The sequence below is a fragment of the Lytechinus pictus genome, chromosome 11 (assembly GCF_037042905.1).
Source record: "Lytechinus pictus isolate F3 Inbred chromosome 11, Lp3.0, whole genome shotgun sequence".
NCBI lineage: Eukaryota > Metazoa > Echinodermata > Echinoidea > Temnopleuroida > Toxopneustidae > Lytechinus > Lytechinus pictus.
In genome coordinates, this window is record NC_087255.1 from 23,167,319 (window position 1) to 23,190,450 (window position 23,132).

The following is a 23,132-nucleotide window of genomic DNA, read 5'->3' on the forward strand; positions in this document are numbered from 1 at the left end:
CGGAGGGACCATTAGGTCACAGTGATTAAGTTTGCTCTCCTCTTCCCTGGCCACCAACTGATGCACTGGACAAACTGCTATCAAATATTGCACGTACCTGTATGATTTTTATGTCATTTTATGTAATGTTCGATATTGCTTTGTAAATTATCTTAAATATGTTTGAAGTGCCGAATAAATAATAAATAAATAAAATAAATAAATGTTTCACGACCAAGAAAAAAAAAGAGAAAAAGAAAGAAAAAGAACGGGAAAGGGTGAAAAAGTATATCATTTTCTGAATATTACGTCAAAATCTTTCCAAAATTTCAATTTCTGTATTTAAAAGTTCAATAATTTTGCTCGCTCCCTTCGCTCCCTCGCATCTTTTGAGAACTTGAAATAAATAAATTTGAATTTGAATTTGAACTTTTGTTCCATCTGCCATATTTAGCCCCCTTAAAATATTTGGCTCATTACACCACTGAAATCCATTGTAAGAATTTTTATGGTTGCTTAATGTAAAATTAATCTAACCCTAATAAGACTGCCAGTGTATTTTGGAGGCAGGAAAGATGGGCGGAAGGGGGGGGGGAGGTGGGGGTCCCTCAAGATCTTGACCGTTAATTGCGTAATTGTGACGAAATGCAACATGCCTGTCACAGATGAAAAAAATGTGAATTTGAGCGTTCTAAAATTATTTAAATTTATTTGTAATTAACAAATTTTACTAATTCATGCATGAAATTAGAATTTGGCTGGAAATCTATAAACAAAGCCCTTGAAGTGTCTTTTTTTTCAGACATATAAAAATTAATCGATATCAAATCCCTTTCATCTGTAGTTTTTTTGGGTTTTTTATACTTTTTTTTATATTGTTGACAACATTTTCTGATCATAAGCAACATGAAATTAATTGATTTCAATCAGTAAAAATAAATATTAACCGGTATGATACAATTATGAATTTTGGCTAGAAATAGAATTTGCATTGGATTTGTTCATGTAATCACATAAGCAATTCTGACATGTACTTACATAACATTTTACAACCGGGTACTCCGGTGTCACAAATTTGTCCGAAAACTCATGAAACTTGAAAAAAAAAAGTCATATGACGCGGCACCACGTTTCACATTGTGGATTTATCGCGAAAAATGCTGCCCTCCCCCCACTGCTTTTTTAGGGTTAAATCAGACTGCACATCATGATGGGTTTTACTGATTCATTCTGCAACCCATAATTTCAAAGACTATCCATCATTTTGTAATCATTATTATATCTGACATTGATTTTTACCTGTGGCTGCATGTTAGTCGGGATGTTAGTATCTGTATTTCTACAACTGTGGCCAAATATTGTGCTACAAGTACAAGTTCATCAGATTGACCCCAGGCACTTTTCTTATTGTAGGAGACCAGCAAGCCCTGGCTTTGAAGTTGCGGGTCTATCCTTCTCCAGCTGCAATAGCTGGTCAGTTGAGGACTTGAAAAAAATGTGTCAGGAATGGTCTTGGTAGTGGCGGTGGCAATGGCGATGGCGATGGCAGAAGCAGACTTGGCGGTGGCATTAGCAGAACTGATGGTGGTGGCAGCAGTGGTGGACCATCAGTGGTGGTGATGCCTGCAATTGCAGCATTGGTGATGGTGGTATACGCCTCATCACAACCAACATTTGCTCCTGCTGCCATGCAGCTGGTCTCCATCTAATATGTTTTAAGTAGAATAAACATTTAAAAATGTGATTATAAACACATCAACTTCAGAACACCAGTATATTGATTATAAAACTCGTAGATATAGCAGTCAAAGCGTAAAATGAACTCGCACAGAAGTGTACATCAGAGGCGTCGATCCTGGGGGGGGGGGGGGGCAGGGGGGGGGCGATCGCCCCTCCAATGAAAATATTGGGGGGGACAACATATCATTTTGCCCCCCCCCCCCCCAATAATTCCGCATGTGCAACTAAAAATAGAATAAGATTGTTATGTTACACGAAAATTAGCAAGCGAGATCGAGATACCAACTAGTTCTTTATTAAAAATCGTGCTCAAAATGTCCGTTTTTCAGATTGGAATATAAAAAATTTCAGCTCGCACTTCGCGCTCGCATCATTTCTGAAGCAAAAACACATACTTTAATGATTAAATAGGTGAATAGAATGTCCCGTTTTCAGTTCTAAACCTCAAAAGAACTCCCGCTTCGATTTGCAATAATCTTTTGTTGGATATATATCTTGTTCTTTATTAAAAATCGTCCATTAAACTGTCATTTTTTCAGATCGAAATATCAAAAATTTCAGCTCGCGCTTCGCGCTCGCATCTATTGTTCTTCTAGATACCCATCTTAATCATGGTACCCAAAATGCTTAGAATAACAAGCTTTCGGGTCAAAATATAAAGAAATTTCAGCTCGCTCTCGGCACTCACATTATCTCTGCAGTGATCGAGATACATGTATCTATCCCCCTCATGAGTTACTACAAACAGTCCTATAAACAGGAACCTTTTTCCTGTTTTCATGTCAGTATACTAAAAAATGTGTTGGTGAGGGGGAGATATATGTCCCTTTCTCATGAGTCATATATATATATATGTATATGTATATAAATAAATATATATATATATATATATATGCATATATAATATAGGTCTATGTTTGTGGGGGTGTAGGGGTGTGTGTGGGTGAGTTTGTTCGTTTTGTGTGATCGAGCGCCTTTGGAACGTTGATTCATGATTTTGCCCCCCCAATCTGAAAAATGGATCGACGCCCCTGTGTACAGTATATGTACCCTTTTCTAATAGAATTTTAGACCACCTTGAGGATGTTATCCTCAGAGCAAGATTTTTGACAATGAAAGAGGAACATGGATTTAAATGTCAGCATACAATTAACTCTTATCATTGGTTGATCAATCGGACTGTAAAATACCCCATTCAGATATACATGTACGTTGACCAATTATTTCTTAACACATATGTCTTTGTTATCAAACATGGACAGGAGAGATATTTATTAGATTGTTCTTGGGTTTTTATTCAATCATGTATGTAACGGTGCGGAATAATACGTGCATGCATACGTGTACATTCACAATGTGTGTCAATATAAATGTGCTTGAAATGTAGTGTGCATCATAACATATAACAATCTTCATCCATATAATCGAGGTATTTTGCATAATTTATTTTTTCCCCCTTTAATAATTTTGGGGTGCTATGGCGACCACACTTCTACCCCATTTGTCTGCCAACTATTACACGGATGAATCCTGGGCTGCGGCCTGCACATGCCTGGGTTAGTCAAAATCTAACACAAAATCAGATTTTGTATAGTCTAGATCTAGAATTAAGTTAGATCCACTTGTTCACTACAACCACCCTGCCTGTGGGGAATCTACAGGTTGGACTATGGCATGCCAATGCTGTACAGAGCACACACTTTAAAAAATCATTAAAATATCACTTTTGTGACCAAAATTACTAATTTCCATACAGTTGCAATTTATTTTTCATTAGTAACTTGGGAATAATTTTAGTATTCACTAGAGCGCTCAAAAACTTGAATTTTGGGCATATTTTTGTGTACGCCCTCTATTGGTGGAAAATAATATGGCAAGAAAATTTTCATTTTTTATCTCTATTTTTAATTAAGAAAAAAATAATTAAAAGAATCAAATTTACTTAAGGGCCAAGTTGTATGACGAATAGGTGTAATGGAAAGTAACTGTCAGTGTAAAAAAATCAAGCATTTGTCCCAAAGAAAAAGAGAAAATAAGCCAAACATTGCCATCCTTATTTTGCCACACATGGAGATATAACTGAGAACAAGGTTATATCATAACCTTATTCATTGAATGAGTGGTTAGATCCTCTAAAAAATGCAAAAAATTTTACTCACTCACAGCTTAAAAAAAACAATTTTGCATTTTTTTATTAGTATGTCAGGCCACCAAACTTTTTAGACTCACAAGCCACACCTCCCGTAAAAACTAAAAGAAAAAAATCCTCACAGTTACAGAGAACAATGGTGTTTGTCACCCCCCCCCCCCAAAAAAAAAAAAAAAAAAAAAACATGCCCAAGCCAAGGCCAAACATGAGCGTGAACCAGGCCCCCGAAGCTCCGCCATTTTGTCGGAGACATTTGGGCAAATCCTAAGCATTTGCATATGCATGAATAATTCATCAGTTCGCTGCTCCACACATCCTAATAGATTCTTTATATTTATGACGAAGCAGAAAGTAGAGATCAGCGTCACGCATGCGCATTGAGCGAGGTCAACTTTGCGTTAATTATTCATGAAATTTAATACATTCATCACGTGATTAATCTACTGCTTACATAGAGATGTATACTAATTACGTTATTAGTATATATCTCTATGACTGCTTACTACTATTGACCAATCAGCGTTCTTCACTACAATGAGTCATCGTGCATGCATCGTTTTTCAATCCGTGTATAGAATGCAGTTTACTGACATGCAACGTACACTAGCACCACAGCCTGACACTTAATCTTGTTTAACCTGGAGATGGGGGAGGGGGGGTGAATCGGCCGATTTTTTTATCTTCTCTTTAACATCGGTGTATAAAATGAAAGGGGAAGATATTTACGAACAAGTTTATTTCACAATAAGTTAACAATACGCCAATATAAATAATAATGTATTTTAGTTTGAACGTTTCACTTTAATACTGGTTTTGTAATTTGGTTCTTTAAATTCATTTAAAAAAAATTACGACCTTTCTCTGCTGTTCTCCAGATCAGAATCACTAAATGCATATGTTTCACATCGCAGTGTAATTAGAACCTATCAACTTTCTGTAATTAATAGTGTTTTTTATTTTTCTTTTACGCCAAGCCTTTCCAATTATATTGATCATTTAATTCTATTTTGCAGGGGGGGGGGTAGTAATCGAATTTATTTGTGTTCACTCTTTAAGAGCACAGATAAGTGACATGTCATTACCAAATCTCATCAATTTCAGGCAGGGTGAATCTAGGATTTTTCCAATGGGGGGGGGGCACATTTTCCCAAGGAAAAATTTGACGAGCAAAAAAAGGGGGGTCTTCACTTTCAAAAGGGGGACACACTTTTGTTTTAACAGCATTTTACATTACATTTTTTAATTGAGCCTCTCAAAGGGGGGGGGGCGCACTGGTCGGCTTTGCCCCCCCCCCCACTCTTTATAAATTGTTTCTCCCTCATTTATTCCAGCCTCCTCTTAAAATAAATAAAGAATAAAATGGCCCTTTATGGTTGCTCCCTGTTGGTAATTTGTCAATTGGCTTTGTCCACTCTCCTGTGCACCCTATGCCCCTTCACACTATTATTATTATACATTATCTATTCTTTTAATCTCTCTTCAGCTCTCTCTTTGCCATATCGCACTCTCATTATTCAACCACACACACAACTCTTTCTCTTATATTTTCCACCTCTTATCTCTTCTTGCAATTCATAAAAAAATATATATTTTTAGAAATTCTCTGTCACATCTACATAACAGCCATGGATCAAAAATTCTTTAAGGGGGGGGGGGGCTTTTGCCCTCCCCCTTAAAGACCCTGGTTTTCAAAAGGATTATTTTTTATTTTATTTTCAAATTTATTCATTTTCATATCTTTATATATTCGTTATGTTTTATGTTTTTAATGGGGGGGGGGTTTGCAGGGAAAACCCGCAACTACCACCCCCTCAAACCTAGATCCATGGCTGCACAATGTAGGTCTCATTACTCTTAACTTTAACGTTATGCTGCTTGTTCACTATTGCTCGTCCATTAATTCTACTAGTACTTCCAGTCTCTCCTCAAATAACTTGATTCACCTAAACTCTCGGCTAAAAAGAATCATAGAAGACTTGTTAATTTAGTGACAATGACAAACTTATTATTTCAATTCATTTATTCCAAATACATTATTCAGGTAAAAATTGTTTTCCTCTTGAGTTTAAAGATCAAATTTTGATCAGAGCTCATTCCCATCTTCTTAAGATGAAATGTTGTGAAAGAGACTACTGTCCTCAGTCTTATCACAAACACAGATGCAATGTCACATCCCCCCCCCCCGAATTCATTCATAATTTTTGTTATAAATTCTTCATTGTCAAAATTGTTACACAATTTCATGTACATATTATATTGCTGAATTATCATTTTTATTCATCATTCCTGTTATGTCATTGTAATGAATATATTATTCTAAGTATTATTATCATAAACATCATCATTAACTACATCCATATTTGTAAAAACTACTGCTACAATCAGCAAGGATAATTACCCCTAAAATAACCCTATCCCTCTTAAATTGTTTGTGAGTTTTGTTCGGTCAGTGGTGAGGGGGTAAGCGGTTACAATACTCTATTGTAAATACATGCAGTAATTAAGTTTGATATAGGATGTTTGGCATATTGTCAATGCATTATTCCCTAATTCTTCCTCCAGAAAATTATTATTTGAATTAAAAAAACAAACCCTTAATTTGGTCTTGTATTTCTTGAGTCTCTAAAACAAAGGATGTGAAGCAGAGTCATGTTCCATGTCTGTTGAAAAAAAAACACACACACAAAGACAGAAATGTTAGCAATTCAATCAAGCCATCAAAATAAAAAGAAATTAAAAAAAATATATAAATGCTTACAGGAGAAATATATTGATTATGAATATGGCCTTATTATATATCAGTGGAAAGGTCATGATGTGGGGATTATCATTTGGTCATTCAAAAATGACGAAAGTAATACATAAGGTGGAAATCGCCAATGAAAAAGCGCTAAAATGCCTCTCCGAAATACGCCTCCCATCGGTCTCTGAATTGACTCGAATTTGATGACGTGTATGAGTGTACGAGAGACGTGATTGGCTCTCCCACGTCAAGCTTCACTTGCATGCAAAACCTGTTGCGGTACGTTTTCTCCACACTGTCCCTGAATACTTCGATCACGAAATGAAAAAAAAAACCCAGAAGTTTATCTAGATTTTGGATTTTCAAATTGATGACTTTGAAGATGAAGAGAATGATGATGAAGTTTCTAGCTCTAGTGATGTGGATGGAGCCTGAGTGCTAGCTGCACGTAGGCCTACCGCGGGCCAAAATAAATCCATGAAAATTCCAGCCTGACCAGCCATACAGAGTCTCTTCCCTCTGTCAAGGCTCTAAAGAAGGAAAAAAAATGATATAACTGTACTTACAAACAAGTGAATATATCCGAATCTGAAGGCAAATCAACTCAACGAATAGCAGCAGACGATATTCACCGACGATAAAGTTCACGTGGCTGGGATAAATTGTCACTCGTTCTGTTAGATATAATTTCTACCTCATTATTTTGACAAAATTACGAAACTCGGGGAATTATTTATCTATATAAAAATATAGTAACACCTCGTATTATTTTTAAATTACGACAAAACCTGTTTTGAAGCAAAAAGTTGAGGTAAATTAAAATTAGATGTAAAAGGTCATCCCCAACATGCGTAGCTCGTATGTGATTGTAAACAAACCATCCAAAATGCCGATTGAGAGCTGTGCAGCACGTGCATCTACTCTCAGCCAAGGCGAGCAAGCAATGTGTGTTTGTGAAGGTTTGTTTACAATCCGAGCTACGCATGTTGGGGATGATCTTATTTTACATCTAAATCTATGTTGGGGATGATGTTGCAATCGCAATAACAAGATTTGCCATAGATATGGGAGATGTTACAGTTGCAAGTCAAAAGTTTTATGAAACGGCCGGGCCCCACTGGTCTCAAAAGTTGCGCAAGACTTGAATAAAAAGTCAGTGACCGACGCGGTCTTTTTACCCGTACTTTTTACCCGAACTCCTATCCCCCTCTTCGTATTTTGCTGATATGCCTATAAACATTTTGTCAATAAAATCAAACAAACGTACAGCATTTGATTTGTTTCATTGATTTGATTTTGTTAAATTTGAGTTGGGTTGATTTTATTTGATTTGATTAAAGTTGTGTTGAGTTGAGAGGACTTATATGCCTTTGTTTGATGACAGACTGGTTAGTGGTAAATTTTGAATTCATTGAAAGTAGATATAGGAGTCATATTCTTAAGATATTGTTCAAATTTTGATGACCTTTTCTGGCGTTATGTTTTAATCTTTTTAAATTTAAATAATTGTTAAAATCACCTTTTGTGTGGACTTGGACTTTATACAGGGACCGCTATAAGCTATGCCTATACGTTATGTCTCGCACTTGGTAAAAATTGAGAAGGTTGTTCGATCCGTGAGATTTGCAACAGGCATAATAAAATAAATAGTCCTCCCCAAGCATAGCCAGATTACCCACGCGTACGCTAATATAAGGTATACACCCCATTTAATCTTCGTTTGTGGGGATATAGAGAATGGAAACAAAAAATAAAGCATAGGGGAGATAAGATATGGGAAGAAAAGGAAATACTATCGAAGAGAAAATTGTAAAATAATGAATAATTTAGAAAACCGACACACAGACAGTTTTATTACGCAGAAGCATAGACAATAACTGAAAATATGAATATCTTTCGAAGTATGGGAGTTACAGAAGCCCGGTACAGAAGAGTGATGGTAATATCTTGGGAACGAGTCACCAATAACAGAAGAAAGTGCAGTACACCCAGCTATGATTGTCAAAAGGACTCTAAATCTAGTAAATAAAGAGGCTCTAATAGGAGGAAATTTTAATTTGTAAACACATTTTCGGCATTACTCCTATGTGTTTAAGATCGCATGCTCGATCTGTAATGAAAATCATAAATCTGAAAAAATTGAAACCAGTGGGATTCGAACCTGCCATCTACTTTTTTTTCTGACTTATGATTTTCATTACAAATCGAACATGCCATTTTCACCGATCGGCCGCTCAAAGTTGATTTTTGTTTGTGTCTTGTATAGTCCTAACTGTCACTTCTTAGCTTTATTCTTATAAAACAACATTAATATGTAATAATCTCATAAGCCCTTCTTAAATAGTGCGGGCGCGGAGCGTGAGGTAATTTTTTTGGGGAAATTTCATGTATTTTGCCCTGAAACTACATTCTGGGCAATGTTTGTGATCCTTAACAAGATGCATAATGTAATTAGATAATTACTGAAAGCGCCAAGCGAGAGCAGAAATTTTTGATATACGTTCTGGCCTGATCGAAAAGGACCTGTTAAGGACTGTTTCCAGTTTGCCAAGAAGATGATACATAATTCAACAAATAATGCGAGCTGAAAATGTTTGACATTCCGACCTCAACAAATTGACATTCTAAGCTTTTTTTGTAATCATGAAAGGGATTGGTAATGATGCGAGCGGAAAATATTGAGATTTCAGACCTAAAAACGGGACACACTATTCATGTTTTGTAAATCATGAAAAGGATGGGTAATTGGAAATCTTCCTACATTAATAATACGAGAGCGAGAGCAGAAAAATGTTGATATTCTGATCTGAAACTAGATAATATCAGCACATTTTAAACAAAGAACAAGCTGCGTATCTCAATAAACTTGCGTGCGAGTGTTTTTTCAGATTTAGACGTATATCTCGGCATTCTGAATACATTTTGATATCATTATTAAGCCTTAAGATTCTAAAGCAGTTTTGTGGCCCTGAACAGGATGGGTATCTATCTAAAATAATTGATGCGAGCGCGAAGCGCGAGCTGAAATTTGTTGGTATTCTGACATAAAATTTTGACATTCTAAGCACTTTTGGTAATCATGAACAGAATGGCTATGTAACTAAATATTTTATACGAGCGCGAAGCGCGAGCTGAAAATGTTGATATTCTGACCCAAACCTTAAGATTATAAAGCACTTTCTGCGACCATAAACGCAATGGGTATCTATCTAAACAATTATTGAAAATAAGTGATATACTGACTTGAAACGGTAACACTTGAATTACTGCATTATGAAGGGAAAGAAATAAATCCCGTTCGCCCTGGGAAGCATGGGTGCAGAATCGCCGCCAAGATGTTTATTGCAATTGGGTTCTAATTATAATGGAGAGATTTTACCTAAATCTCCTTCATTTGGTACGAAAAAATTGTTTTTTGGTTGTCAAGTTTTTCTGAACAAAATCGCATTGGGAGTGAGTTTAAAATATGTGTATTTTCCATAGTAAAAACTGCAATTTCTGACTGTTCTATATATGTTGTGATATTTCTTGCTTCAGCAGCTGCTGTTCAGATTACTTGTTATCTTTTTCTTCTTCTTCTTTTCTTCCTTTTTTTTCTTCCTTAATTTCTTCTTACTTTCTTCTTTCCTTTCTTTTTTTCTTTCTTTCTTTCTTTCTCTCTTTTTTTTTTTTTAGGGGGGACTGTCCCCTCCTCCTGAAATTTAGGGGGACTTGTCACCCCCCCCCCCCCGCTTTCGCCGCATATGCTCTTCCTAAGGGCGAGATGGAACTTGTCGATGTTTAATTCTGAAAAAAATGAACAATTTAGTTATCAGAAATTCATGAAAATGTTATTTTCTTATTTATTAATCTAATAAGTCTAATGGGAGCATGGAATGTTTTATATTAAGGCCTGAAAACTGGACATTTTAAGGAATTTATTGATTATGAAAAGCATTGCATGTATATGGGTTAATATATTTTTAACAATTAATGCGAGCGCAAATCGCGAAAGGGATTTTAAGTAGCTTGTTATATATAATTAATATAGAGGTATGCACAATTCACCAATCAAAATGCGATCGCGAAACGCTATCTGATAGGCCTATACGTTTTGGCAATCACACCTAAAAGGGATGGAATACACGAAGGAACTTTAGCAAATAAAAAAATGCGAGCGCGCAGCTCGAGCTGAAAATGTTAATATATACCGGTATTTAGACCATAAAATGGAATTTTACAGAGAACTTAAAAAATCAATTTGCAAATCAAACAAAATAATGAAAACTCGATGTCCGAGCTGAAATACGTTTTGTATAGTGACTTCCAAACTTGATATTTTAAGCTCCAAGCTCCATATCAGCAAGATATGAATCTCATCGAACAGGCAATGTGAGCGCGAAGCGCGAGTAAAAGTTTTATATAGTTACATGCATGACAGATTTTTTGTAATCGTTTTCCAAGTCTTCCCCTCGCATTGTGTTACTCACTCGTCTTCCCCATTCTCTCTTCCCCCTTTTTTCTTTCTTTCCCCCTTTTTCCTTTTTATTGCTCCGCCGATGGGGGGGGGGGGAGAGGGGCTGGATCGGCCTATGTACTACCATTTCTACCACAACTACTATTACTACTACTACTTCTACTACTGCTACTACTACTACTACTACTACTACTACTACTACTACTACTACTACTACTACTACTACTACTATATACTACTACTGCTACTACTGCTACTATACTGCTACTACTACTACCCCTATTGCTACTACCATGTACTACTACTACTACTACTACTACTACTACTACTACTACTACTACTACTACTACTACTACTACTACTATACTACTACTACTGCTGCTGCTGCTGCTACTACTTCTACTCCTTCTACTACTACTGTTATTATTATTTCCCCTGATATTATGATATTTTTGTCATTCTATTGGAGAGTTAGCTAACTGCATGCAGCTTTATGCTACAGCCAGCACAAATATTTTAAGGTCTTTTAGTCCAGTCAATCTAGCCAGAGTAGGGGGGTAACCCACCACTAATTGCAACACGAGATATTCCACTGAAATGCTTTCCAGGAAGGTCCCCTAAACAACATACTAAAAGTCCCAAGAAATCCAAGCAGTGGAAATTTATGAAATTTGCATATTATGCAAATTAGCCATGAAAAATTAGAAAAAGAACGGAAATAATCCAAAGATTACAAATTAAATGTCCTAAACAATTTAATTTGAATGGAAATTCATGATAAATAATTGAATTCAATGTTTTTAATCAAAAGTGCAAAAATTTCTACCTCATTTGCATATTATGCAAATAAGCAACCTTATATGGAAAAAAAGATATTGTGATTTTTCTCAAATAGACTGCTTGAAAACATTTCATTAATGTTGACATTAATATGCTACTATATCACTAAGCATGAGAATTCATCCCAATGCCTGAAAATTAATTTGCATATTATGCGGAATGAGGATATTGATCCAAAGATTACAAATTAAATGTCCACAGCAAGTAATTTTGAACAAAAGTTCATGATGAATAAATAAGTTCTATGTCTTTAATTTAAAAAGCTAGCAAATCTGCCTCATTTGCATATTATGCAAATAAGTATCCTTATATGGAAAATGTCAAGAATTTTTTTATTTTTATCACATTGACTGCAGTGAAAACATATCAGTTTTCCAAATTAATATGCTGCTATCACTAAGCATTCAAATCTATCCTAATATGATTTATATTCAAGGAAAAATACTGGAAATATGTTCTTCGCTTCCTAAGCCGCGTTGTTAGTCTGACAAGATGATGGGATCGGCAAGAACAAAGCACAGTATTTGAACTGGTGTGTTGTTTGTTAGAGTTGACAACCCTTTCTTATATGGATGAGAACGACTTATACCTTGTTGAAAATTGTATAAACATGACATGATAAAGGGGGGGAGGCCAGGAAAAGCAAACTTATGGCAGGTAAGATCTGATGAGTAGTCTCATTAAGAAGTGTAGCAGAGATTCCGTCTGGCATAGTAGCTTCATGAAGGGTGTTTTCTTTAACAATTTCTTCATTAGTCTGGCTACACCTGTTTGACTAAACAATATGTTATCTGGCCATATCTGGGTCAGGACTGGGTCCCAGGATTTGTAGAGCAGCGTCATCATCATCATCATCATGATCAGTGGTGAATACTAAGACTAAAAATCTTTGCCATCCTTTAATAATGCTTTTCCAATGTAGTCATATCTATTGATATTATGGGCTCCCAACATGATAATTGTTACAGCCTGGATCATTGTCAATCCGGTCAACAAATTATGTATTATAGGCTTGTATACAAATCCTCTTATGGTCCTCTTTAATGCATTGTAGCAATTCTGAGCTTTACCTTACTGATGCTTTTGGAGCTCTAAAATGTGCAAGCCTTCCAACCTTTCTCTAAAACTCTTGAAATCTTCCGACACAACTTATGTCCATTGTCCATTGAGGCAACTTGTGTCGGAAGAAGACATGGTTAACGGTGTACTGTTCTTGTTTAAGTCCTCTTGATTGGCATTCAGTCTCCTATGCTCGACTTGTCGGATTTCAGTACAGAGAGTTGTATGATTGTCCAAAGTACATCTGCATGACACTATTAAAGTCAGCATTCCTCCAGAAGAACATCCTTAGTCGTACCATAATTACTAAAAGGTTTATTCCTCTGGATAACCTCACAGTATACCCGTGAGTAACACATTGTGGCAAATAAATCCTGAAAGTGGTACACACTGTCTAATCAATGTTGGATGGCATTTGATGGTGATGTTAAGGGTATTCCATTGTGTTGTGTCCTCTTGTTGGAAAGGCAATAATCTGGCTTAGTCCTCCATCTGATTTGTTCATTGTCTCACTGAGGAATTTCTGTTTACCATAAATATCAGGACATTAATATTATTATTAGCATACGACTTCCTTAGAAACTATAGCTTTAATTTTTGGAGATGGTTGCCATAGGAGATTTATCAAAGAGGAAAGAACAGAAAATGGATGCTTCATCATGAAGCAGCAACTGGATTCAGCAAGAACGTCTAATCACGAGTCCTGTATCTGACAAAGATGCCTATAATGCACTTTAAGCCTTCATCATGAATTTATGAATGGCTTTCATGTCGCTCGTATAGGCAAATGCCCATTGTTACTATTATTAAGCATGCCCAGAAATCTTGTGATCCAAGCAAGTACTCATATTCACCACCAAGACAAGTGATGATGATGATGATGGGTTCTTGTAAAGCGCCGGTATCCGCCTCAGCTGGGCCGCTCATGGCGCTTGCTCAAAAATAGGAAATATCTCACAAATTTCAATGTCTTCAAACAGTGTTTAGGATCATCATTCAGTTAAAGTACTGTTCTAGTAATGCTACAATTGAGTTATTCTTGGGATAATGTTGGAGTGGGGACCAGAAAGGTACGACTCAAAAGTTGATTGGGTCTCTGCTCTCCTGATAAATTGGGGAAGGCTATTCCACAGCTTTGGTCCAGAGATGCAGTTCTAAGGCTCTGTCACCCCAGGTTGTGTGGGTGAGAGATTCCCTCAGCAATGCTTGATCTGCTGATCTGAGACTGCATGTTGGTCTATGCTGAGATAAGAGCTCTGATATTATGTAGGGTGGAAATGTATCGTTATGCGCTTAAAATACAAGGACTCCAAGTTTATAAGCTATAAGTGGTGTGCTACAAGGACCAAATATTCGAAGCTAATGGGCTTTTATTTGTACGGGTGTGACATCTTGTGCTGATCACTTAGCAATCCAGGAGCTTGCTAGCGTGGACTATACTCACAAGAAACGCAAAGTCTCTACAAAGTCAAGAAGAGAGCAAGACTTGGATGGAAATAATGAAGCATTCAAGCAGTGGGATCCATGTAGAATGGACTCATCATTGTACAATATGAATGGGTAACTGCTCGTGACAAAAGTCAATATCAACCAAGCAAGAAATGTAGGGAAGGTCATCATGGTTAATACACATAATCTACATGGAATTTTAGAGGAAAGTATCACGATGTGTTTCCTTGAATATTTATAACATGTCGGATGCTTATTTGCATAATATGTAAATTACACTTCAGATATTAAGCTGATTATTAATGTTTTTGCCATTCTTAGTGATCACATCATATTGATCTAGACTGAAATGTTTTCATAACTGTTTTTGTGAGAAAAGTAAAAATTTCTGGATTTTTTCCATATAAAAATGCTCATATATATGCAAATGAGGTAGATTTATTAACGATTTCTTATTTAAAAAAAACTAAATTTGTAAAACTTATCATGGGCTTAAGTTTAATTCGTATTGTTTTCTGCACTTGATTTCCAATGTTTTGATTAATTTTCCTTATTTGTAATTTCTTATGGCTAATTTGCATAAAATGCAAATTTGTGATTTTCCTATATGCTTGTATATTTAAGGACTTTTAATATGGTGTTTAGGAAACCTTCCTGTAAGGTATTGCCATATTCCAATTTCAATAGATAATCTACTTGCAATTTTTTTGAGGGATGTATCACCAGTGTATTTTCTTGAATATTTATAACATGTTAGATATATTTTTTTTATTTTTTATTTGCGTAATATGCAAATTACACTACGGACACTAAGCTGAATACACATGTATTCAACGTCCTTAGTGATAGCAGCATGTAAATTTCAATATTTATGAAATTTTCAAGCAGTTAATGAGAGAAAAATCACAATACAGTACCTTGACATTTTTCCATATAAGGATGCTTATTTGCATATTATGCAAATGAGGTAGATTTATTTGCACTTTTGACAAAGAACATTGAATACAGTTATTTATCATGGATTTTCGCTCAAATTAAATTGTTTTGGACACTCAATTTGTAATCTTTGGGCTATTTTCCTTATTTTTCTAACTTTTTATGGCTAATTTGCATAATATGCAAATTTCATGAATTTCCACTGCTTGGATTTCTTGGGACTTTTAGTATGTTGTTTAGGGGACCTTCCTGGAAAGCATTTCAGTGGAATATCTCATGGGTCAAACTCTATATTGACTGGACTATTTGCTCTTCGGTATACCACCATCACCATGCACGGTACGTACGTACGCGCGCGCGCAATGTGCACACACGGGATCAGAGAATTCGCGATCGCAAGAGTTCACGCCCAGCAAGTTCCCGATAATGTTTACTTTTTGTCACGCGACCTGAGGATAAATCCGATAACGTAAGTTTTTTACCCCATTGTTGATGCACTGAGTGATATGCTATGTTGAACTGGTGAAGTCTATTTAGATCTAAGTTAATGTTAATAGTACGGTAATGACAACTTCCTTCTCGCTTGACCTCTGCGTTGCTCTTTCGGCAGCGGAGCCCGCTGGTGGTGACTGCCAGCGCCAGCGCGGCCGGGGTGGCATCGATCGTGAACTGGGAATGCGGCAGCAAGGGTCAGAGCCAGGTAACGTTACACATAGACACTACGTCTACAGCAGTCAGACAGACACTGTAATCTGTATAGGCCTAACTTAACGTTAGATCTACTGTAGATAACATGGGTCATTAATTGTGATATTAATTGTTTGTGAATGTCATCCTAGCAATTCCCTAATTCACATCAAGTTCGATATGCGCACCGCTTTTCCGAAAATCCATGAAATGTGGCATGACATCGAGATCTGGAACGGGTTATTTCGGCTTCGACACCAAGTCGAATTGCGCATGACCAGCGTTTGCCATTTTTGGATTCGGCGGTGAATCGTTTACAAGAAAGGGCAAGGATCGAGTCTGTGTCCGATAGTTATACTTATAGTTATAGTCACTGTAGAGTACGATTAATGTCTTTTTTTTACATGACGTGTTGCCTTTTAGTTTTACCCTTTTTACACTAAAATTTCCTTAACCCCGTACTATAGGTGGGGCTAAATTGCCATTTAGCCCCACCTATAGTACGGGGTTAAGCTTAGCCCACTTTCTTTTTACACAGCATTTTTGCAAAGTGGGCTAACCCCACCTTTAGTACGGGATTATTTGGCCCTGCAAAAAAGCAGGGTTATCCCAGCAATTGCGGTGCTAAGAGCGATAGTACGGGGTTAAGATAGCTAGTGTAAAACGAAAGTGGGCTAAGCTTAACCCCGTACTATAGGTGGGGCTAAATGGCAATTTAGCCCCACCTAGTATACGGGGTTAAGAAAATTTTAGCGTGTGTAAAAAGGGTACGAGTGAATGAGCTACCACTAGTCCGGGGTTAGCGAGTTTCGTGTGTGAAAAGCAAGCATTCCTTATCCGGGGTTAGCAATAACAATTTTGCATGTGTGAAAAGGAAAAAAAATAGTACGGGGTTAAGAATAGTACGGGGTTAGCGATAGTCAGGGGCTAAGAAAATCCTGTGTAAAAAGGGTATTTTTAACCATAAAGGGGGAAGAGTTCCATATATGCACCCCCCCCACCAAAAATAAAAGATTGTTGAGACTTCCAGTTAGTTCACTTCAGATTTTTCTGTCATTTTTTTTTACTGTTGCTTACCTTAGTTAGGACTCGAACTCACATCATTTTATCTGTAGTCAAGACCTCTTCCCGCTATGCTAGCGAGAAGCGCTGATACCGAAAGGGGTATTTTAACGATTATCAACCGATAGTTCGACTAGTCTAGACTCACAGACCCTTTACTGACTAAATAAACCGATGTCTATGGACAATTACACGCACTTGATCCTGCTCAAAATTTGACGGAATAAAGCCATATTTTGGTATGTATTTCCACTCCCCCATCATATATGTTCTATATTATGGCTAGATATATATTATTCTGAACCTTCTCCATGTTTTTATTTTCAATTTTAGTGGGGGTGCATATGGAACTCTTCCCCCTTAAAGTGACACAGTTTGTCACTGGTTTTTTAGAACGAGTATTTATTGCCCGATCGTTCAGTAGGTGTAGTGAAGTGTAGTGGAGCCTCCATGAACCATCGCCTGAGGTAAATGTACTGTACATATCCTGCTAGCAAGGTGTACTTGTACTTCACCTCGACGTCATCGTTCAAATTCTCAGACATCGCCTCAATTGGCTTCACCATAATTTTGATATGGACTGAAGTAAGCGACCAAAATCTTTTGGTCGCTTCAGTCCATATCAAATTACTGCGAAGCCAAGCGGAGTGATGTCTGACTGAGAATTTGAATGATAACGTCAAGATCGAAGCTGAATTACAGCCGTTCCCGATCGTGATATTTGGAAAAGTGGTGGGCATATTGTTTATTGACCTCGAAATGTGACCAAGCCTTAAGAGACTTAACATGACACTTGCGAACAATTTCTGTTAGGAAATTTGCTCAAAGTCGGCTGGTGCAAAACTGCTTTAGTGCCGAATGGAGTAGATCTGTAACCCAGTTTTCATGTTTGATTACTGTTGGAAGATTATATGTATTTGTCTGGATGAGACAGCAATTTTAAGAACTTTGCAAGTATTGACTATTGTGTCATAAAAATGTTTGAATGTTATTTTCAGAAAATGTTTTAATGCCCAAACCTTAAGAATTTGTGCTAACATTTAATCTGTATAATTTGAGATTATCAAGAGCTACCTGTAGATGATGTTTTAATCAGTCATAATAAATGCAGGTCTACAGGTACATAGTTTGACTAGCCTGGAGGCATTCAAAGAGTAATATAATCATCTGCTAAATTGAGGTTACCCTCCAAATTGCATTGGAATAATATTTAAATCCAAATCAAACTTGTGGTCATTATACATGTACATGGTCCCATGACATTTGCTCCAGCAACAATTGCTCCACTGTAAATTCCACACACTAATGGAATGACTAATTTGAACCCTGGATTTAACAGTATATCCTATACTAAACCTAACTTAAATCCCTATTGTAATCCAAAAATTAACCCTACGTGTAGGCCTATATAAAGCAGGTTGGACTCTATTACTTGTAGGATCATTGTCATTAATTCAGTATACCAATGTGATGTAGTTTTTATTAATTCTTGTACAACTCAGATACCAAGATGGATTTCTTGAATAAGCCTGTTGCAGAAGTGTGGAAGGCAACCAAAAGAACCCTGGCAGAAATAATGGACAGCAATGAAGGTGCGAGGAGCCCTGGTACATCAATGCAGAGGAGCAGTTATGATCAGGAGATGAAGAGGGATTCGGAACCGTCTGGCTCATCTTCAAGGTCACCAAACTCCAGCAGAAAATCCAGGTCAAGTTTTGGTTACATCAAAGGGCGCCATCGATCTCATGAAGGCAACCTGAACATGGAAGACCATGTAACAGAACGAGAGAATAGACCCATGGATTGCAATGACGAGGTGAGAACAGAAATGGGAAGTGTTCAGCGGAGTGCATCAAATGATTCTTTAGACTTTGCCGAGGTCCAGACGAACCCCCCGCAGCCAGTGATGCCCAAGATCAAAGGCAAGGACAAACAGAATTCAGACAGAGAGAGGACCAAGACAGCTTGGACCAAATTCAGGTTAGGCTACCTGGGTAAGAATTCAAATTCAACCGATGTGGATGATGGTGACGTGGGTAGTGCGGAGAAGTCATCAGTTTTGCCCTCATTCATGGACAAGTCCTCACCAACATATAGCAGTCCAGGAAAGACCAAGCCATCAAGTAGGACTTCAAGAAGGTCCCGTGGGGAAATTAACACCAAAGGTTTTGATTTCCGATCTCGCTTTCGCAGCAATTCTAGTGACCGGGCCACAATGAGGAGGAGGGAGCGTGAAGAGAGGGAAAGAACGAGACGGTCATCATACTCCAGATCAACATCCTTTGATGCCAATGAGGAGGTTGAGGATGAGGGAAATACTGCCAGTGATGACGCAGGAGATGACCAGTCAGAGAAGGTCAAATCCAAGCTGCTCTCCATGTGGAACAATGTGAAGTATGGTAGGTACTAGTCCTTTTTGCTAGCTATTCAGTGTTCGTTGACACTTGCATGGTTTTAAATAAATATTTGATATAACACAAGAAGGATCGACCTTGATCTGGTCTAAATTATAGCACAGATGAGAGGATTGCAGGTGGGTATTTCATGAAGATGTTTGTAAAATTATGAATGACTTTATTCACAACCGGAACATGTCAGGTGCTTAGTCAACTAAAATGGGATATAATAATAATAATAATCAGTTCTTGTATAGCGTATAAAACATTATGAATAACGTCTCTATGCGCTTCCAAAGGACTTGGATATTATTACCCTGGTTTTAGCTAGGCTACCTAGGCGCTCCAGCTTTCAAGGAATTTCTTCCTACTGGGTACCCATTCACCTCACCTGGGTTGAGTGCAGCACAATGTGGATAAATTTCTTGCTGAAGGAAATTACGTCATGGCTGGGATTCAAACCCACGACCCTCTGTTTCAAAGTCAGAAGACTAATCCACAACGCTCCACATATACAGTATGTACATTCAGAATGGAAGGGGTCACTAGTCGTGTATAAGGTCATTCATGACTTAAGAACAGATTTATGACACACCCAGAAGTCTTTGTGATATTAGGGTGTTTTTTTGCACCGCAACACAGAACACAGTCAGGAACACAATAAATGTATTGAAAATGGAAGTCAAATCACAATGAACACAGCTGGGAGGTCTTTGTCAAAAATTGGTGAACCGGAACAGCATTTTTTGAGCTGACGAAAAATTGCCAATCTGTTGTTTTTCCAGAGTCCAAGACGAATCTGCTGTTTTGATTCACCCATTTTCAACAGAGCCTTCTTGGTTATGAATGGCATTTGAGTGATTTGACAATGTATTTTCTATGTTGTTGAAAGTGTTCTGCATCACAGTGCAAAAACTCCCTATTGTCATTTCTTAAAGACAATGCTGATAGCATTTGGATAGTTCAACATCAATGGGCATCTACCCCATCATGACAGTCCCCCAGTATGGAATCGCACATTAATCATCTTTGTTCAAGCATTGTAAAGTGCCAAGTTTTAACTTTGCAGGATTCAGTATCGGAGTTCATTTTTTCCCATTCACCTTCTGGTGAATGTCCCTTAAGGAGCATGCTTTCAGGTGCTGTTCATTGCTGGGTAGATCAAGTTTCATCTGACACCAATTTTTGTAGGTGTCGAATACAATTGTGGGAAAGATTGAAGATGCACAACCTTCCTAAATTGCTAAAAATCTATTAAGATTAGAGAAATAAACAAACAAAAGAAATCAATTTGCAACAGAAAGATGTCATCAATTGTTGTGTTTTTCCTCATCGAGCATAATGTACTTTGGTATGTACATGTAAGTGACAAGTTGTGCTAAAATTCACTTTTACATGTACGTTTACATGTACATGCCCCATGTGAACTTTGAAAATTAACCATTTTGCCTTTGATATAACACATAAATCTGCATGGATAATTTCATTTTTACACCAAAGTTTTCTTTTTGGCCCAAAACATTTTTGTTAAAAACTTCAAATGCCATCTCGGTTTTATAGAGTAAAGGGATCTTTACTATTTAAACATATTGAGGGAGTGACATCTCTGTAGTTTTTTTCTCATGTTGAGCATACCCACCACACAATTCAGCACCATAAATGTACAAGAGTTCAAGGGAAAAAAATGAAGACCTGTGTCCTAAACTAACTGTCCCCATTTGAAAATAAATGTCAAACTTGTTCAGGATTTGAGCATTTCCGTATGTACATATACATTTACCTTTACAGACTCTCGTATTGTTTTGGTTTTAAAGTCAGTGCAACCATTCTGATCATTGGCTTTCCTTACACTCATTCACTCCAAGCTCCTGTATACATGTATGTACTATCAGGTAAAAGAAGTGAGTCACAAGAGAAGGGCTCTATACCCCATGACTGTCCTGGTTGCAAAGATCCTTCCGATACAGACCTATTCTCGTCTAGTTATGACCTTGACTCGCTCCATGCAGTTCACTCGTCTACAAGATGCAGCCTATTAATGCTTGTCAACAACTCAAGAGAATTGTTGGTTGGGTTGGCTCCTTGTACTCGGTAGTTTGCAAGACAGAGTGCTTGTAAATAACTTGGGAGTTGAATTAAACTTCCCAAGTACAAGCACATGTTTCAAGGACAACATCCTCAATGTTCCCACCAATTCTGAACAGTATAGTCTTATTGGACACTTCATCTTTGATGCCCCACAGATTGAGTACTGTATTGCAGATCAAATTGGGAGATGTTTTTTTTTAATATTAATTGGTACATGTAATCTCATAATTGCAATCTTTTTCATTGTAACAATACCTCAAAATTAGATAATTCACTATCTAAATGTAAATAGAAGGATGTGTTTTCATAGTGAATAGAATGACTTTTACAGTTCTAACAAGTGCCTCAACGATACCGACAGAAGACACAAAAAATCGAAAATCGATCCAATGATATGTGTACATGTACATGATATACAATGTAATTCACATGTATAATGTAGCTCGAGCACCCCCAACCCACGTTTGGTAGTTGGAATTACAAGTACATGTACATGTCTGACCCAACAGCTGTATCTGTAAGATATTTGAAAGCATTTCGGGTACACTATAAACACGCAGCCACTGTGTCTGTGTTATGGGACAGAGCCAAAAGTCACATCACCACAACAGGATGGAATTTGATGAATTTCATCATAATCATTTAGTTGCCATGGCAATATCACTTTGTTAGCTCCATGGGACAAGATTGCCAGACATGTTTGCTTGTTCTTATAGAGGTTAATTGCAATAAGGACCGATCTTTGCAGTGAAGGGAATATACATCCCCACTACTTTCAAGTATGTTTCTGTCTGATTTCGTTTTAAAGCTTGTAACATATAGTATGTACATGTATAATAAAGTTTGTTTGGTTCTTTAATTGGTGCTATAAGGCATGTTTGACCCTGTTCACAGTTAAATGTAGTAGTGCATGTACTTCCTGAACTGGCTCCAAATAAACCAATTCAGTAGGAATGGGTTCAGCATGACTGAAAGCTCGAAAGTCTAACCAATCTTGTAGAACTACAGTGTATCTTGTGATTTGTTTTATAAATTGGCACAGTAATCAAGACTGCTTTGCTTTGTGAACCAGTTTACAGTGAATTTTTCTCTACCAAAATAATTCTTGAAGCGATGTTTAGAAGTATGTGTATGTTATCACCTAGAGTACATGTATATATGTACAGGACTATAATCAACAATGTATAATTTTGATTGATGTGCCAATCTCTGACCCCACTGCCCAGCACTAGAGTATCCCTGTACAGGACATGTAGGCCTTTGGCTAATGGCTACATTGGTTTCCTACATGTACTTTCAACTCAAAACAGTGACCACCAACAAGTTCAACCAGAGATTAGTAGGATTCAGATGTATTGTTATTGAAGGACAGTCTCCAAATCTTCCCTTGTCTGACTATTCTACAGTGATTGGATGCTAATAATGGGATTATGACTGGTGGTTGAACACTATTGTTCCAACTTGTATGGAGAGTACCATGTACTGTACAATCAAGGAGTTCTCTACTCCTGCAACTCCCTACCATGTTCATGTACTAGGATTATCTAG

General features: G+C 37.1%; 1 protein-coding gene across 1 annotated transcript; it reads left to right on the plus strand.

Moving 5' to 3' along the window:
* The first annotated feature begins 15,715 nt into the window (after window positions 1–15,715).
* Window positions 15,716–21,952, plus strand: LOC129271032 (uncharacterized). Its single transcript, XM_054908382.2, has 2 exons — window positions 15,716–15,820; window positions 18,603–21,952. Exon 2 carries the CDS (start codon window positions 18,611–18,613, stop codon window positions 19,508–19,510), a length of 900 nt encoding a protein of 299 aa, XP_054764357.2. The 5' UTR covers window positions 15,716–15,820; window positions 18,603–18,610; the 3' UTR covers window positions 19,511–21,952.
* Window positions 21,953–23,132: the final 1,180 nt, after the last annotated feature.